At 42.6% G+C, this 14,315-nt stretch overlaps 1 protein-coding gene across 1 annotated transcript in view; it reads right to left on the bottom strand.

Moving 5' to 3' along the window:
• The window catches only part of ITPKA (inositol-trisphosphate 3-kinase A), a gene marked incomplete at both ends in the record, with an annotated part of 33,659 nt that overhangs the window by 2,486 nt on the left and 16,858 nt on the right, over window positions 1–14,315 (bottom strand). Inside the window, 3 exons of the mRNA XM_079536844.1 lie at window positions 4,842–5,046; window positions 6,725–6,938; window positions 8,795–8,891. Coding sequence (XP_079392970.1) covers window positions 4,842–5,046; window positions 6,725–6,938; window positions 8,795–8,891 — 516 coding nt within the window. The remainder of the gene's footprint in view (window positions 1–4,841; window positions 5,047–6,724; window positions 6,939–8,794; window positions 8,892–14,315) is intronic.

Below are 14,315 nucleotides of genomic sequence, written 5' to 3'. Positions count from 1 at the left end.
AAGCTGATAGGATAACTTGAAATGACACTTTATATCCTGTTGAGTGTAGTTAAAAAACAAAACCAAACAAACAACCCCAAACCTCATGATATTACCAGCCTGCAGAAAGGTTTTCCTCACATCTCAGTAGTAGCAGTGCAAAGGTTCAATGAGGCAAACCACAGAGACCTGTTTAGCTGTCTTCTTAACAAGCCCTACGTAGCCAAACCCTGACAGTGGAAGGGGCAGAAGGGGATGGTTTCAAACCCAATTGTACCAGTTTTTCTTCTTTTTCTTCCTGTTTAGTTTTTTGTTGGCTTTCTTTTTAAACAAGGAAACAAAAGAATTGTAGTAAAGACTCTCCATTCCCTAAAGACCTTTATGTTAACATAACCTAGAAGCCACCAAACAGAAAGCGAGTTCCAGGCAAGAACAACTCAAGATTTGCAGTGATCCAAATGCTAGCAGTGACAAAGTAGGTGTATAAATTCTGGCAAATGACAGTGTGAGCATGCTTGTAGCAGCCAGGAGAAACTCACAGTACTTTTATGCTAACAATACAACTGAATACAGAAGTACCCCGCTCCTGAAAATGATAAAATCTTTTTGTGCATTGCTAACAGCCGGTTCGTGCTTGTGAGGCTACAAGTAACTAAGAGCAGTGCATGGATCTGAGACGTCTGTGAACACAGACTGCACCTCTCCAAGAACATCCCTCGTGTGAAAAGACACAAGCAAAAGCTTTTAGGACAGGCATGCAAAATACAGCCATTTTTGCAGTAGGTCACCTGTTTCTACCAAAAGCCTGCAAGGTATCAAACTACATTTCTCTCCATTGTAACAGTCCAGTGAAATCCCTCATCTCCATTATTCCTTTACAGGATGAAATTAACAGGTCATCAAAATACATTCCCTTCAACACATTGTCACTGCACCAGAACTAGTTAAATTCTGCTCTGCTCTCAGAAGGCGCAATGCTTTTTATTTCACAGCAGAACCAGAGTCCTTACAGCATACATTAAAAAATGCAATAGTATTGAATTTTCAGATCTGTCACGCAATGAAGTAACTGAAGGGCAAAACCATGCTGAAGAACCTCCCACCACCCAGACGTTTTAGGAGAATAAACACAATTTTGTCCCAAGGCCGCAGGCCAGATACCAGCGTGGCACATCAGCCTGCTGAGCTGCGTAAGTTATGCAAAGGCAGCAGCAGGCAGGCAATGACAGTGAGGAGCCAGCTGATCCAAGATACGATAAAACTCAACGGCAGACAGAAATCTGGAGTTCGGTCTGACGCCTTCTACCTCTTCTCTGGAGTAAGGTTGTTTTAAAAACAATCTCTCCCCATGCCCTAAAGCCGACAACAAAGTCTGTAAAAGCTGCTGTTTTCTCTGTTTTTTTTTCTTTTCTTTAAATCGAGACATGCTAGTGGCTTGTATCCTTCTTATTTAGAAATACACTTACGATTTTATTCCTTTGCAGCGGTTGACACGAAACACAACTGCTGCCTGTCTTTTTTTGCTGTAAACAACAGTCCAGGCTTTGAACTGCACCATCCCTCGTATTCTGTAGCAGGTCCTTGCAACAGCTCTGAGTGTACCTGATCCCCAGAAGGCGCTTGCCCTTCTTGCTCCCCGAGGTCACATTTTTGTCAGTTCCTGCACAGCACAGCAGTCCGTTGCATGGTGCAGCCTGTGGAGCACTTGCAGCACTTCTCACTAGATGGGACAGTGACACAGGTGGCAGCAGAGCACTAAAATATTGCTGCCTATCTTAACCTGCATGGTCTTGTTCAGATTACTCTGCAGAGTCCCCTTAAAGGGTTCTGGGTTAAGGTTGTGACCTAAATGGATTTAACAGAGACTTCTGAGTCAAATCTGCTGGGAAAATGGCTATCCCAAAGGACAGCTAACAGAACGGTACCAAAGTAAAGTAACTTCTGAAATCGCAGAAAGATTCACTGACAGAATGGGAAATGTGAAGCCCTGATTCTCATGCATAACTCTGCAGAACCATTAGCTTAGTGTTGAAGAGATGACGTTTGCAAGGCCAAGACTGCAGACAGTCCCTTCAGGAGGGGGGCTGAACCTCATTTATATTGAGCCCTTTCACAAAAGAAATTCTATGAATTCACTTTATTTCTGTTCCTCACTCCAGCAGTCACAAAGCAGGAATATTTTTGAATGACCAAACCCAATATCTGCTGACCTAATTCCTGGAGTTATCAGGGTACTTGGGGCAAAAAAACAACTCTTTTCCCCCCCCCCAACAACTTGCTGACATCACCGATCCTCATAGGCTTTACTCTCAAAACGGGGACTTGTGAAGTGTGGCATTGCTCCCCTGCAAATATACAAAATGGGACTTAGAGTTCGGCTACAGTGAAGCAGTCTGGAGGAACACTGATTAGCTGTATTACTTGAAAAACTGCCACCCCTTTTCCATATAGAAAAATGGAAGAATAATGCCTGCCTACATCCCCCATAACAGCATAGAAAGATAGAAGAATAGGAAGCACACTGGAGTACTCCACAGCATTTCTTGTGTTTTAAAAAAGGATTATTTGCGTACTTTTTTGCACAGTTACAGCACTGTCTCAGCAGAGGGAAATATCATGCAGTCGGTGTGCCATACTGCTCCTTCCCACCTCTGACAACCAGCCAAATCACAAAGAACAAGCCAGGAGGTTTTACTGGAGCTCCTCTAGCTCAGTCACTCTTCAGGACTCAACACAAATCCGTAAGTCTTCTATACTGACTTCAGATATTCCCAAGAACATACACAAAAAGTCTTGAGATCATCTGGGTTTCTGATTCAATTAGAGAGAGCATTCAAGGACTTAAAGAGGCATAGGAATGAAACAGGTAACTTGGATAATATCATTATACGGCTGAAGGGTAAGACAGAAAGTATGCTGGCAGGATTAGAGGCAGACCATCTACCACCCAGACAGTTCCTGCATGAGAATGCCTGTCTACCAGCCAGGAGTGGGTGGCACAGCATACAGGGGGCCAAACACAGCATGAGCTGGAAGGACTAGTTCCTGTAGCACAGCAGGAGGATCTGTGAACAAGGAAGGGAAAAGACAACACGTGGAAGTGGAGAAGATTGGAATGGTTAAAGAGCCTCTGTTCATGTGAATCACCTTCTTTGATTCCTTTCTTTTTCCTATGTGCTAGAACTACAAAGCAGATGCAAAATCCAAATAATAATTTAAAGCATCAAAATATACTTAAGTATATATGCTGACAAAAGGCACAACTGTGCTCTGATGAACATCCTGAAATCACACAGGGTAACTAAGCCTACAAACCTCTTCAGACCCCCCATTACCGACTTCAGCTACCAAGTACTCACACAGGGTGCAGGATGTTTGGGCTGCCCTCACCAGCGCTATGCTGCTACAGGTACACAATTATCAAAACCCAAGCAAACTAATTTAAACTAATTTGATCTGTGACAGAGCCAGTGATAGAATCATAGAATGGTTGGGGTTAAAAGCAATCCTTAAGGTCACATAGTTACAACCCCCGCTGCAGGCCAGGTTGCTCAAAGCCCCATCCGGTCTGGCATTCAGGGAAGGGACATCTACAACCTCACTGGGCAACCTGTGCCAGTGTCTCACCATTCTCATGGTAAATAATTTCTTCCCAATATCTAGCCTAAATCTACCCTCTTCCAATTTAAAGCCATTTCCCCTCATTCTGTCACTACATGCCCTTATAAAAAGTCCCTCCCCAGCTTTCCTGTAGGCCCCCTTTAGGTACTGGAAGGTCGCTATCAGGTCACCCTGGAGCCTTAGCATTTGAGTTAGCGAAGTTGGTGATACTCTAAGTGTAGATCCTAACGGTTTCTGGATAGGTAACTGATTCTGCCATGAGGCACAAGAAATACAAGCAATAAATGGATAGGAAAGAAAATTGCAAAGATTCTTCAGAGGCTGTAAAGTACTATCCTAGAAACGACATAGGGACACAACTCATCCATCAAGAACAGCAGAAGGGTTTTGCTGATTGACAGGTTTTATCATTGTATTTTTGGGCTTTATTCCAGCTTCATCTATACTGGATACTGTCATATTCCTAGAAGTAAAAGATGTTTCCTCTAACCTGACAATACATAGCTAAATGGGGGCCAGCGTGTAAATAGTGATTAGAACTAGAGGAAACAGCCTCAAGTTGCACCAGGGGAGATTCAGGTTGGATGTTAGGAAATACTACTTTTCTGAAAGAGTGGTCAGGCACTGGAATGGGCTGCCCAGGGAGGTGGTGGAGTCACCGACCCTGCAGGTGTTCAAGAAACATTTGGATGTTGTACTGAGGGACATGATTTAGTGGGAAATATTGGCAGTAGGTGGACGGTTGGACTGGATGACCTTGGAAGTCTTTTCCAGCCTTGGTGACTCTGTGATTCTAATGCTTTTAACTTGCCTTGCAAATAAGCATAACTGGAACAAAAACTCTTTTCTGTGATTTAAATGGAATATAACAGGGTATAAACAAATAAATAAATAAATAAATAAACAAATGAAAGTGGAGGGGAGAGGCAGCTATTTCATCAGTTCTTCATTCCTCCTTATATTTTCACTGTATCTATGCTCTGAACCTTCTTGCTTTCTTCCTGCAGTATCTCTGTGGTTGAACTGAGCATGGCTGATATGCATTTGGCACTTAACATACTTGACCCAACTGTTACAACAACTGATGCTTTAAAGCAACAATACATTGAACTTCGTGGATATAATTAATGCATTTTCACATAATCCATTAGAAAACCTGGTTAGTGATGCATGCTAGCATTTTGATTAATTAACAAATCAAAGTTCAGTTTAAATTGAACAGGCAGAAGCAGAACTATTACCTTAATCCCTTCAATCCTAAAGCCCAGGTTGGCACTAGAGCTGATTGTTTCCCTCCACTGCATGTATCGGGGCTTGGTGACAGCATGTTGAGCATTCTCTTCAGCTGTGGGAGCAAGAGGATCCACTTCAATCATTTTCTTGTACATGTCTTTACGCAGCTTTGGCTTCTCACGGGCTTTAGTCAGCTCTTCTTCCAGGTATGTCCTGCAAAGATATCACATTCCAACAAACTGCAGGAACTTCCCAACTTTATTTTTACAATTTCAGTTGGCCAGGAAAGTATTATCATTACCTCAGTTTTGCACATGGCAAATGCAAAGCACAGACTAACGACCACACACGCTTACTTAGTGAAACTATAGCAGGAATCAAGATTTGCCTCATTCACTTCTTGTTTTAACCATACCTTTGCCTTACAATTACACGTTATTCTTATGTCCTGCTTACAAGAATGAGAGAAAGCTGAGTTCCTATTCTGCCAGGACATACAAATGTACTTTCAGAGGACAGTTAAGAGAGATCACTTGCATTGAAATCAAAAGCAAAGGGGCCTGCTGAAGTCTTAATGGCTACTCTCTCCTTGAGAAAAACTTCACTTATGCATTTTTTCAGGCCTCAAAAAGCAAATACGGTTTCATATAATGTTTTAGAGAGTAAAAGACATAAATCTTCAAATAGTAATGAACTAGAGCATGTTATCTGAGGAACTGTAGCTCCAAACCAGAAGAAGTAACTAAGAAAGGGAAGACAACACTTCTGCGCTTTGCTCTTCTCTCTCCATCTTGGTAGCCACTAAAAAGGCAGTATCCATTGTCTCTGCATTTCACTGGATCCTAAAACTTGTCCCTCTCCACAAGTTTCACTTTGTCAGGTGCCTGGAGTGTACATCCTTAATTCTTAATCACGCTGCAAAACAAGCTGGACTGTTGTTTAAGAAATGCTGTCACTCGTTCTCTAAGCGTCAACTACTGTGAACACAACATGTACTGCTGCCAATCCTTCTCCTCTTTCTTCTGGGCATAGCAGATTTCTACTCTGATTTAGCAGACAATTCACTTAAGATTCTCCGCCTATTTTAAAAGGCTTGTCTCACTCCCATAAATTGCATATTCCATTTATTGCAGTAACAAGCACCTGAGTTGCACCCAACCAAGCACCTGGCACCCAAAGGATTACTATAACAGTTTCTACCTTTCTGTATTGTTACTTGAGGCCTTCAACAGATTCTGTATGTATTTGTTATGCTTAGATAACTTATTTGAGGTTTTCTCCTAAATCATACAGAAGACATGGAAAATGGAAAAAGAAAAGAAAGTGAGAAGCTGAAGAATAAGGTGAATAACATCACACAGATGTCAGAATGGGGAAAAGTCAGTCCTGGGCAGACAGTCAACACTTCTCCACAGGGAAGATCAATATCACTGAAGACTCATTCAAGCTTTAGAAATTGGCTTTTCTATTGGTATTCAGCCATTCACACTTGGAGAAGGGAATTTTACACTTCATAGGGTTTTAATGAATCACTGCATAGGCAAAGATTAAATGAACTGGCAGAGAGCGAATCGTGTAACTTTCTCTCCATGTTTTTTCAGGCCATTGCAGAGAAACTTTGTCCCAATCACCACCGAAAACATCTTGAGGGGGGTCACGTTTAGTCTACGGGTCACTCAGTTTCCAGAACCCACGTACAACTGGGCACCAATGGGACACAGACTCCTTAGGCTGCCCAAGGCAAATGTCAAACCAATTGTCTGGACTGAATCCCAAGGCTCCCAAACTGTTACCAAGCTCCTCCAACACACACAGCACGACCATATTATCCCTCCCCTTGCCTCCTACAAATGCATTTAGGTTAGAAAACATGTTCTCTTTCACATCTCACCTGATCCCCATCTTACAGTCCATCACACATGGCCCTTCAAAATCTGTAAGCAAGTCATCCAGCTGAATGTAGGTCTCTCCATCTCTCTCCACCACACCATGGAAGCAAGGGACGCAGGATCGTAGTGGATCTTTCATCAGTCGCTCAAAACATTCCTTTTCATTCTCTGAGAAGCGTTTGAGAATCTTACCACTATCAGCTGCCTTGAAACTCCCTGGAAAGAAAATCAAAGATATGCTGAAAAGCCTCACCTGCAAAGGGGAAAGCACCTTCCCCCCACTACTCCAGCCTCACCTACCTCAGCAGCATGATACCACAAAGATTTTCCCCAAATGAGAAAAGATAACATGCCTCTCATCAAAATAAAACGCCCAGGGCAAACACAGCTGTTGGCAGTGAAAATCCATTTGGATACATTCCCACACTGGAATTTATAGCTTTAAGGAATGCAGCTGCTCCAGCTCATTTTTTTTATCCACACCAAACTCTTTGTGAGTATATTAAACATTACTATACTTACTAAAATGTACAAGAAGAAACCACAAGCCATGCTTCCTTTGCTCTGAAGGGTTCTTTTAAAGCTGCGTAAGACTGTCAGCGTTGGCTTTGGCCTTAATCCTCACGTATGGTGTACCTGCTGAGTGTGTACATCCCAAGGCAGCGCAGTCCATCAGCAAACACAAAGCCAAGCACTGCCCTTTCCCCACGCACAGTCTGTGACTGCACATGCAGGCACACCCAGGTACTGTGCCTGCCCTGGGGAGCCCTGCTAATCTGCAGGTACAGCCTGCAGCACAATTGTTTTCACAGCCACGGGCCTGAACGGTATCCAGTACAAATGAAAGAGTGTGCATAGGCCAAGATAAGCAGTCATTACTCTCCAGCTGTGGAATTTGCAGCCTGCCAATAACATCTGAGAAAAGTACATGTTTCATTCACAGGTACTCTTTATTTAATCTTCACAACAGAAAATAGGCCCTAAAGTAGGAGCTTCATTAAACCTGTGCCTAGCACTGTACTTCTATTGCAGCGGGATCTTTCAGCCATTGCAAACTGTTTCCTTGCTGACAAATTCTGGAGCTGGCACTGGCTCATTACAAGGGCTAGGCTGACAATGGCACAAGTTATAGTTTAGAAAAAACTTGTCATATCATAGAAGAACAGCTGCAAAAATGATGGACTAAACGCAACCACAGAAAACTATCAAAAGCAAACAGAAATGGTATCTCTCCTAATTATCTCTGGTAACCTCTCCGCCCTCTTCTTCATCCTACACAAGCACTCAGAAGGGTTACAATTACACACACGTTCAGTGCAACACTCCACACAGATCAAGCCAACGCCAGACACACTGTGATAGAAACTACAGTAAGACAGGGTCATCTTGGCACTGGGTGATACAGGTCAGTACACCACTACACAAATGCAGCTACTCCATTTCTAGGACTAAATAAATCTCTCTGTGCAGCTTTGAAGTGCATTACATTAATGCATTAACACACAAAGAGCTGATTCGAGTGCTGCATTAAAGCACGATGCAGCGTAGGAGCCTGCCCACGTGTGTACTAATAAACCCTACGCTTGCACATAGGGAACAAGGGCTGCATAAGAATTAAATGAAGCGTAAGAGAAGCAAACCTGATGACTTCTCCTTATTGGTGTTCTTTTCTGTTTGGTTTTTTTTTTTTTCTTGTTGCTGTTTGTTTGTTTTAAGCTTATCGATGAAAGTAATCCTATATCAGGAGCACACTGACTAACTTCTACTGACACAGAAATAGCTGATTGAGTTGCTATGTGCATTGCATGCATATAATGAATACCAACAATCCTCACTATGCAAACACCTGGCCACCAAATCAACTGTCACCATATTTGCTTTCCTCTCAAGGGCTTACGTTCATGCCAAGAGTTTGGGGTTGGTACCAGAAAACCTGTCCTTGTCAAGGCTTGGGTGCACAAAGGCAAGGACAGTAATGCTTCCAGCTAAGGAAGTAACATCAGCGACTCAGTCAGTGGAAATGATCCCACACCACATTTCAGAGACAGAAACATTGAAGATACTCATCTCACCTGTATGCCCAGCCAGCTGCACCCAAGAGTAGCGTTTCTTGAAGGGGCTAATCACTGGTAAATTAACCATGGTTTTAATTGTATGCCATGCTTTTTTCTGGAACACAAAGAAAAGAAATATTAAGTTGGGCAAAATCTGAAATCCTGACATATCATAAACCTATCATATAGCTTCAAGCACATTGAATTGCTCCTTCCTGATCTGCAAGCACTCAGAGGTAGAAGCATAAAGCAAACACTGCAGTCATCTCTGGAAAAATACACTCGTAAAACAACAGACATACATGGTCAAATACAATGTTCTACCATCCACAAGAAAGATGTCTGTAAAAAATAAAGAGTCATGCTGCACACCACAGGCCTGTTCAGAGCCACACCTGGCCCTCTCTCTCTGAATGAGTCATGCAGAGAGCAGACGCTGAAACTACACTTACGCATATTTAAGTTTCCATGAGACACGAATGTGAGCTTTTTGCCACTGTCAGCAATATTTCCTTTCCCAGAGGCTTTCAGTATCACGTCACGACTAACAGCTTTCACCAAGTCAACAAGGGAGTCTCATCATATTAGGTGCATAGAACACATACCATTAATCGGGCACATAGTTCACTCAGTGCCCCTGCAGCACTCATTAGCAGTGTGCTGTACAACTTATTCCAGGTCACAGATTTTCCCACTCGCTCCTCTCTTTCCCAATCTCGTTACTTTTTAACAAAGCTGGTCACTGCTCTGGCCACCTTGGCTGTCCCCCAGGGCAGCTGTCTGGATAGGGCTCCAGGCAGGCAGGGAAACAGAGCAGCTGCTCGCAAACAGCAGCTGAGTGCTCCATCACAGAGGTGGAAAGGTGGAAGAATAAAAATAAAAAAAAATAGAGCGAAATAGAGTCTCATGATTTGGGACTTAAAACCCTGGCAAGTTAGAACCACAGCCCACTAGCAAGCACATTACATGCTGAGGAATCCTAAAGAGCACCACAAACAAGGAAGGCAAGGCTCATTTCTTCCATCATTAGGACATGGCACCACGCTGGAGAAAAAAAAAACAGAGCTTGTAACAGCATGTAGTGGCTATGCACAACAGAATAGAAGTGCAAAGCACAAAGAAAAATTGCAAGTAACAAAACATGGGCAAAGTGTAGCTCTCCAGATCACACTTTCACCTGGCTGCCCTTCCCAGATTTGTTCAGTTATAGCAGTATTGGTCATTGTGTGGGGGCAAAATTGGGTGGCTGACTTACCACATGCAAGGAGGATGTATGAAGTCACAGATGCAAGCGGTATTTCTTTTGGGGATTTCTTTTTCCTCAGGGAAGTTTTAAGCTTTGCTGCAACTTGAACTGACAAAATATAATCTGCATAAATGAGCACTTATTCTGAAATAAGATTACTTTCCTATTTGACTTATCTTGGTTTTGAAAGCAGCTCGAGCTGAAGTCACTCTTGGTTTGATCCAAGCTTCCCATGCAGCAGTAACACTTTTGTAAACATACTGTGCTAGCAAGAGGAAGCGCTCATAGAAAGTTGTGGATGTTAAAGCATCATGAAGGCTCAGATGCACTTGCTGAAACTCCACAGACATCGCTAGCTCCAGCTAAGTTACAGTTTAATAAATCCCTACTGCAGGTTTATACACCGCTGCGGTATCATACTCTATATTAATTTGCCTTAAATCATTCCAGATTGCTACTGCACACTGCTAGCACAGGGCTAACTGCAGTGTAGTGAGAATGAAAGGCACAGCACCTGTAAGTGGTCCAAGCCTCCTTCTGGAGGAAGGAGCAATAACATTCTCCTTGAATGTTATTCAAGCAGAAGAGATTAAAAATGATTTCTGTGTAGCCTATTTAGCAGATAGCAGAAGTCCTGTTTTCCTCAGTTCTGCTGCAGACAAACAGGACCCAAAGTTATTCACAGAACAACTGGAAGTAAACATCATTCTGAGTTGAAGTAATCCCTGTGGATGTAACTCCTGCCTAAAGTGGAGTTTTTGAAGAGTCCAAGTCAGTTTTCAGGTTTGTATTGCTGGCCCCCCCTCCCCCCCCCCCCCAACCAGAAGTCAGCAGAGTTCCGTATCCCTTCTATAAAGATCCTATGCTCATCATGATGTCCCACTCCTAACACAGTGTATCATGTCTCCCAATGATGTGTCATACTGCTATATCCAGAAGTGATGAGAAGCACAGGTTTCCAAGGAATACATGTCAGCTGTCAATGCAACACCACACTCTAGTGGCTTTCCCACCTCCTCCCTCCCACCCAGCCCTCAAAAGCTGCAGCTTTTATTTGTGCTGTGGGTGTGAAGGAGAGACAATGGGCCAAATTCAACTTCAGCTCCAAGGGAAATGTGACTGCTTAGGTTACAGCTGCCTGGGATGAAGATGCTTAAGGTACTCACGCAATAAGAAGTGCTGACAATTTTTTATTTTATTCTTTATTATATATCTACTCACAACCCTTTTTCCCCTAAAACAAGGAAGCGGGAGACTGGAGCTAGGTGGGAAAAGATCACTTTCAGCCCCATACCAGTGGGGCATGCTGTCCCGAGCAGCGGTAGGCAAAAGTACATTTGCTGAACTGCAACTTTCAGTCTCCAACCCCACTCAACTGAGGATGCAAACAGGGCTGCAGGCTGTTGGAGCAGTGGCGTGAGTGGGAAGATGAAAACTCTGTGTGCCTGCTGTAGGAGGAATCTTTCTCACATCTATTTCTAAAGCAAGATCTTCCTCTTTGTTAGTGATGATATCTGTTTTTCAAATCACTGCCTCATGCTGCAATAGGACTAGGACTAATGCTATTGCCCATGTGTATTCACAGCCCTTATCTCCTTCAGCCCCCTTTCTTCTACATTTCTGCTCAGTTTTCCTTGATCTTCTACTTTGGCTGGATTTCTCTAGGCCTCATTTTTTCTAGATTCCCATTCAGTGTTCTATGCTACTTATGTATGTACAGGGAAAATTTAGATCTACGTATGAGGATTGTCTGAATGCCTCAAGATTAATGTACTTAAGGGTTTTCCAATTAAAAAAAAAAGCATTCCAAAAGGCAAAGGTGCAAAATGTTAACATTCTTAGATTCAGCATATAAGTTACTCAGTGTGAACTGTAACTAACACATCCATACATGCGTACACACACACAAACTAAAAGATGCTGTAATGAAAGATGTGGGATGCTGAAGAGGACAACAGCTAGTATTCTGCTAAAGAGCACGTGACAGGCTGTGCCACTAGAACAGCAGCTAGGTAGCAATAGAGCAAAAATGCTGTGGAAGATAATGGAAGAACCAATCCCTGTAACAGAGCCACAAGGCATTCAAAGTATTGTGCTGTGGTGCCTGACGTTAATCTGTGCAACAGCACTGGACTGCACTTTTGAATCACTGAATTTGAAGCACAGCACTGAAGCATACATATATATATGCACACACACATATACGCACACAGGGAAGATGAAGTTTTCCAGACTATTCAACCCCAGGCAGAGTTCACTGTTGCCATCTCACCTATCCCATTAAGAATTAAAGATTAACAGCAACTTGGAGCCATTGATTCCTGGGAGTACAGCTTCCCCCAGAGGTCTGTTGTCATTATCAGAGCACAGTTTCATACATTACTACTATGCAGAAGCACAGCCATCACAATCCTGCCTCAAGACACCAGTAGGATATGGCTTAGCAAAACCCACTACACTTACTGGGAGCAGGCTCATATACTGAGGGGTTTTGGATCAGGTCTGAGTGCCCAAAGACCTAATCTGCTCCCCTGAAATCCTCCCACTGTTTCAGGAGAACAACTATAACACTGCATTATACACACACACACACACACACACACACACACACACACACACACACACACACACTAATATAATAATATATAACATATTCAGCTCACTGAATAGGTTAAGTGGAATCCACTGAGAGTATTCCTTTATCTGTTTAGGGTTGGGGTTTTTTGTTCTTTTTTGAAGCTGTTTTAAGGGCTGTATAGAACAACTCAAGCCTCTCACTGAAATACCAAATATCCCAGGGACAGATCTATTCTGACCCGAGGGTACAGATGACAGAGACTTGAACCTGTTTGATGGAAAAATAAAATCTCTCTCTTAAAAGAGAAAACAAAAACAAATGGCTAAGTTCTGCCAACAGCTACCACACTTGTAACTACCCTGAGGCAAGCACTGACAAGCAGGTAGTGTGAGCAGGAATTTGCAGAACAGGGTCCTAATTGAAACAAATAACATTTATAAATACCAACTACATCTAAACTAATAGGGATGGGAGGGCAGGGGAAAGGAAGATTTTAAAAAAAAAAAAAAAAAAAAAAAAAAAACCATCATCTCTAATAATCCTAGCTCGTTATTTGAAACTACAGTGAGTTAAAGAACAGAAGTAAACTGAAATAGTAAATTTAATAGAATCCCTACGTTCATTTTTCTATCATCAGCAAGGCAAAGTAGTAGTTTCTTGCTTGATCTGGTAGATTTTCATGGAAATTCTGCTACACAGTAGTTAACAACAACCTCCGCAACCTTTTTCCAGGACAATTTCAGTAGTTTCTTTACCTAAGATCCTGCTGCCTTTTTTCTTCGCTCTAGTACAAAGCCTACGCAAGCCTACAAAGAGCTATTATGACAGCAAGAAACAAAAGGATAGTGAGAAATTTCATTATAATTTTTCTTAAGAGGCTATAAAGACAGAGTACTTAATCGTCAGTTATCATCATCTACCATTCTCTTAAAGTCTTTGCACCATTTAAGCTAAATTCTGCAGCTCTGGGACATGGGGGCTGAAATGTGATCTGTATTGCAGATGCCACTGCCTACTCAGTGTTTCACCAACACCCAGATGGAACAAGGATCATCCACAGGGACTTCGAAAGAATATAAAAAAATATAATCATCAGAAGGTTGCTACACATTCCAAAATAATTCTCTAAGATCCATGCACCCAAATCACAAAAGCACTAAGCAATACGTTGCCTGGCAGTCCCAGCCAACTCAGTGCAAACCAGCAAGCTTGACAAGCACGTGAGGTAATGGATGGGTGCCAGTCTCTTAAAGTACAGAGTAACCATAACAGCGGTGACTGGAAAAGCAACACCTGAGAATGCATCAGCTGAAACCACCTTTCAGATAGTGGGCCCTAGGCCGAAAGAAGTGCTGCTAGGCAGGGAGTCAGCTCTGACTTCCCATGTACCGTACTATTCATTCCCAGTGGCTCACCTTTCCTCCATGATTTTCCCTTCCATTACTTCTTCCTTTCTGGGTCACACGGTAGGACCCCATTACTCGGAGTCACATAATAGATCGTCACAAAGTCAATACGGCTACACAGAACTCTCAGAAGTATCTGTGTGAACAAGTGGTAGACTAGTCCTGCAAAAAGCTCCTGTTACAGACCTGTTCCCTCTGAGCTCAGTGTGTTTCAGTGATTGTTTTGCTTACATAAGCATATATATCTACTTACAAACTTAGGGTCCTGAGGTTTTTAAAACCAAGTTAATAATCTACATAATCCTTTAC

This window comes from Tetrao urogallus, assembly GCF_951394365.1.
Source record: "Tetrao urogallus genome assembly, chromosome: 6".
Lineage (NCBI taxonomy): Eukaryota > Metazoa > Chordata > Aves > Galliformes > Phasianidae > Tetrao > Tetrao urogallus.
This window is presented reverse-complemented; position numbering and strand designations above follow the sequence as displayed.